Source organism: Lactuca saligna, chromosome 2, assembly GCF_052625555.1.
Source record: "Lactuca saligna cultivar CGN05327 chromosome 2, ASM5262555v1, whole genome shotgun sequence".
Lineage (NCBI taxonomy): Eukaryota > Viridiplantae > Streptophyta > Magnoliopsida > Asterales > Asteraceae > Lactuca > Lactuca saligna.
In genome coordinates, this window is record NC_136418.1 from 129,510,689 (window position 1) to 129,515,712 (window position 5,024).

General features: G+C 34.9%; 1 protein-coding gene across 2 annotated transcripts; it reads left to right on the top strand.

The window, feature by feature from the left end:
- Nucleotides 1–5,024, top strand: LOC145031593 (serine/threonine-protein kinase Nek2-like). 2 transcript variants are annotated; one of them, XM_078980185.1, is made up of 16 exons: nucleotides 1–178; nucleotides 343–384; nucleotides 1,038–1,145; nucleotides 1,323–1,389; nucleotides 1,664–1,729; nucleotides 1,909–1,955; nucleotides 2,054–2,099; nucleotides 2,164–2,244; nucleotides 2,331–2,373; nucleotides 2,450–2,499; nucleotides 2,577–2,658; nucleotides 2,737–2,786; nucleotides 2,906–2,979; nucleotides 3,080–3,131; nucleotides 3,214–3,642; nucleotides 4,195–5,024. In XM_078980185.1, exons 3-16 carry the CDS (start codon nucleotides 1,060–1,062, stop codon nucleotides 4,786–4,788), a joined length of 1,767 nt encoding a protein of 588 aa, XP_078836311.1. In that variant the 5' UTR covers nucleotides 1–178; nucleotides 343–384; nucleotides 1,038–1,059; the 3' UTR covers nucleotides 4,789–5,024. The 2 variants fall into 2 exon arrangements, with proteins under 2 accessions (XP_078836311.1, XP_078836312.1); XM_078980186.1 differs by lacking the exons at nucleotides 1–178; nucleotides 343–384 and adding an exon at nucleotides 711–826.

Consider the following 5,024-nt stretch of genomic DNA (forward strand, 5'->3'; position numbering starts at 1 on the left):
CCCCACACCCTTCTCTCTCCATTGAAACCTCTCATCAACTCTTGATTTTTCAATAGTCTTTCCGTGCAAAATGTCAGGCTTCAGATTTCACTTTCTCCATCTCCGATGCAACTAATCTTCATCTTCACTGTTCTTCTCAGCTTTGCTTCAGTTACTTCATTCAAATTCGCCTTATCAGGTATATACTTTAATCTTGTTTTTCACTTTGACTTCGATTCAGTCACTGATACAGCATAATAAGTAATAGCAAGCTTTTGTTACTTCAATTTTTCTTCAATTTTGTTTTCCGGCGCGATTTACGATGCATTTGAAGTTGAATTCTTATTCGTCTTTTGCTTTCAGTTGCTGTTCCTGGAGCTGCATCTTCTCTGATTAATTTTCCAGGTATTGTGTGGTATTATTATTATTATTATATCACATTTCTTATTTCAAGTTCAATGGTGCTTAATTCGGTTTGGATCCGTTTCGAAATCCGGTTGTATGCAATTATTCGTGGTATTTGCTTTGCTGGTTGCTTGTTTCGGTTGGATCTCTTTTTGTTAGATTCAAATTTAGTATCTCATAGTGTGATTCATTCGTCATTCCGCAATTACAGTTCGTAAATTGAATGCATTGTGGCGTAAATCAAGGAGAAGTAGATACACATTCTCGTTACTTTATCCTTTGCTTTCACATTTTGATATTTACTTATGGTGGTTGAGAGAATCATTACGGTTTCAGAGAATTATTTCTTGATGTTTCATTAATTTGGATAATTTCAGAGCAAGTATAAAGGACATGGTCACACTGTGTTTTTCCCAATGAGTACTTATGACTTTTATAAATGGTGGGTGAAAGGAAAAAGTGTTGTTGTAGAATGAACTTCACAGCATGTTTTTAATAAATGATTGTCTATACTAATTAACTTCACATCAAGTTTTTAAGACACTGACACATTCTGGTTGGCTTTTCACATTTTGATCTTTATATTGAACCTCACAAGTAGTTTTCAAGACATTGTATACTTACATGGTTTTATAACTACGTATATATGACAGAGTGAAATGCATTGCTAGCTACATGGATCAATACGAAGTGCTTGAGCAAATTGGAAAGGGGGCATTTGGTGCTGCCCTTCTTGTACGCCATAAACATGAAAGAAAAAAGTAAGAATGTAATTGAATTTACTAAGTTTTGTAATTTGGTTGTTTTGTTTGTCTGCACATTTGCTCCATTATCTTAATATGTTTGTATGTATGTCTATTCCATGAATGCTTAGTTGCATTTTCATCTACACATATTGATTGTTTTCTTGAATTCGATGTAACTCTCTGTATATTAAGGTATGTGTTGAAAAAGATACGACTTGCTCGCCAAACTGATAGAACACGTAGGTCTGCACATCAGGAGGTTGGTATCCTTTACTTCTAATCATCCTACAATCTTTTCATATTTTTGTTTTTGAGGGTATCAACTATCCTAAAATAGTGAAATGCACCTGAATTTATGTATATTGTTTATTTTTTATTCTTCTTTAACTTCCTATGTCTTGTGTTGGTATCTTATCTCTCATGTGCTTATGATTTTAAGATGACTATCTAAACCTCAAATATTTAGTGATGACTTTAGAAAAGTTTTTATTACTTTCAGAATGTCCAAACTAATTTACAGTCTCTATTTGTAGATGGAGCTTATATCGAAAATGCGAAATCCCTTTATTGTGGAGTATAAAGATTCCTGGGTTGAAAAGGTAAAAAATGAAAATATTATCATTCTTTCAATGTTCCATTGTCATAGTTTTCATTTTAATTCAGTTTAAACTCATCCTGAAAAGCCTAATAGGCTAATATACATATATATTATAACTAAATTGAATCGAGACTTAATTTTTTAGTTTTATTTGTTCCTATATCTACTTCCTTTTGGCAGGGATGCTATGTGTGCATTATTATAGGATATTGTGAAGGTGGAGACATGTTAGTACTTTATAACTTTCCCCTTTCAAATTATAATTTCTTGTCAAATAGAATTATAATGATCATTGACATGATTGTTTCAATTTCCTCTTTTTCAGGGCAGGAGCCATTAAAAAAGCCAATGGCATGTTGTTTTCTGAAGAGGTACAATCTTTCATGAGTACCCCCCCGATTCCTTTTCCTTTCTAAACAACAAACTATTGTGCAGAAACTTTGTAAGTGGCTTGTACAACTTCTAATGGCACTGGACTATTTACACTTGAATCATGTTCTTCATCGTGATGTTAAGGTTAGCTCAAAAAAACTAAAAAAAAAAATACTATCAGTAGTAATGTAATACATCTTTCATGTTTGCTGATGATTATCCTTTCACAGTGTTCAAATATATTCTTGACAAAAGATCAAGATATACGTCTTGGTAAGTATCGTTTTCTTAAGCTTTTTCTTGATTTATAAGTAAGTGATGATGAATAATCAATAAATGCATCTTTCAGGTGATTTTGGACTAGCCAAGATGTTGACTTCAGATGACCTTGCCTCATCTGTAAGTGATATGTTTCTTACAAAAATCCTTAGCTTTTGAGTTTCATTCTGTTTTATTCTTTATATATTATTATTCAGGTTGTAGGAACTCCTAGTTATATGTGCCCTGAGCTTCTTGCAGATATACCATATGGTTCAAAATCAGATATTTGGTCTCTTGGTAAGAATAAATGGATATATTTCACCTTAAAATAAATGAACTAATGATACTAAATGTTATTAATTATTTCTTTTCTAGGATGCTGTATATATGAAATGACTTCCCATAAGGCTGCATTTAAAGCCTTTGTAAGTGTTCTCTTATAACTTATATCTATTTTAATAACTAATGAGATAATATTTTCAATGATCCAAGTACATGTAAATATGTAATCATATAATCTTTTTTTTTTCAACTTGTTAAACAGGACATGCAAGCATTGATAAACAAGATCAATAAGTCAATTGTAGCACCACTTCCAGTCAAATACACTGGTGCCTTGTGAGTCAACTAATCTTTTTTTATCTCCATTTTGCATTATGTAATATGCATCATTATATTATAACACACAAATAAACAAAATATAATCATTTTGTTTCAGTCGGGGACTCGTGAAAAGCATGCTGCGGAAAAATCCGGAACTAAGGCCAAGTGTACGCATATAAAAAAAAAAATCATATTTATTTTATAAAAAGGAATTTGATACAATAAATAAAATCTTTTGAAATATTACAGGCAGCAGAGCTACTGAGGCATCAACACCTCCAGCCTTATGTTCTAAAAGTCAACCTTAAACTAAACAGTCCAAAACGTAGCATAACCTCCCATTGGCCCGAATCTGATTACATGAAAAAAACAAGGTTTGTGGAGCCGGTTTATCTTCGTCCAAGGTCACGGGAAAGACGGCTATCATGTGGCAATGATAGAACATTGAATCCAAGCATATCTTTAGGTGATCAAGGTTCGCCTTTTTCAACTAAACGTGTTCAAGATTCCCCTCATTATTTACAAAGAAGAATGGGAAGACTATCTATTGGAAGCACATGTGAAGAGTCTCCCATCACAAGAAATATTTCTTCCAAAGCTTCTAATTCCACCAAGAATCTCAAATTCACTTCCTCTGCTACTAAAAAACGAACCGACCTCTCCAAGGGTCGTGAAACGGTAATATTCTTGTATTACCATCTGGGACTGTCCTAACAACAGGTCCTAGTTTTTAGGACTGATAACTAACCATCAGTCCTAAATTAACAAGTTAAAAACTAAAACTATTCTAAAACTGGTTTTTTAAGTTATTGTATACTTTTAGGTGTTTTTTAATTATTTTTGCTGGCCCAATGCAACACATTGGTAGTCCTCCGGTCCCCCACATGCCTATAGTAAACCCTTCTAGGTTTGTACTTTTTTCTACTCCAATAATCCAATCGTATATTGACACGTGTCCTTGCCTTGAATGCGTACTTAACCCTACACGACAACAACATATGTGTGTTTCCTTTTTGACTTTTGAAGTATGAACAATCAAAAAGAAAAATTATCACATCTATTCCAATTTTCATTTTGTTTTTGTGTTTTGTAATTATAAATTATTAAAAAAAAAAGTTGAACTATATCTTATTGTAATATTTGTTTTCTTTTTTCATCATATTAATTACTAAAACTTTATCCAAGACTAGACTGGATTGAACTGAACTGAACTGAAACTGGTCTGTGTAGGAATGTGATTCAAGAACTTCGGTAAAACAACCGGGTCCCACAAGTAGACGCGCGTCTCTACCCCTCCCAAAACGAACCACAATCGAAGAATCGCCATTCAAAAGTGCAAATTTCCTCCACCACACAAATTCCATGGACGTTTCCGTAAACGCCCCTCGAATCGACAAAATGGTAGAATTCCCACATTTTACACCGACCCGTAGAACCTCCCTAACGTCCGGGCAAGGCTCCTCGTCGCCACCGCCATGTGACCGCTCAATCATGAAAGACAAATGCATGGTAACCACCTCCGGCCGCAACAACTCCGCCACCGGAAGCGACTGCTCCGACCAAAACGCCACCGCCGGAGCATCCAGCCGGACATCGTCGGACCTCCGGCGGCGGCGGTTCGACACGTCATCGCAGAAGCAACGGGCGGAGGCGTTGGAAGGGCTTCTTGAATTTAGTGCGCGGTTGTTGCAAGAGGAGAGATTTGAAGAGCTTGGGGTGTTGTTGAAACCGTTTGGACCCGGGAAAGTGTCGCCTAGGGAAACGGCTATTTGGTTGACTAAAAGCTTGAAGGAAAATACTTTGAAGCAAGAGGAGCAATTTTAGTAAGTCATGAAATATTAAAATGTTTTTTTTTTTTTTTCTTTTTTGTAATGATTCTGTATGCATGGACATTCTAGTCGTAGAAGAAGGTAATGGTGATGGATAATTGGATAATTGAATACGGATACGATAGATGAGGGGGTAGGATTATTTCTCGAATCTTTTGTATTGGATGCTGATGTCAGCATGTAGTGTAATGACTTTTAGTTTTAATTTTTAATCTTTGTAATTTGCATGTC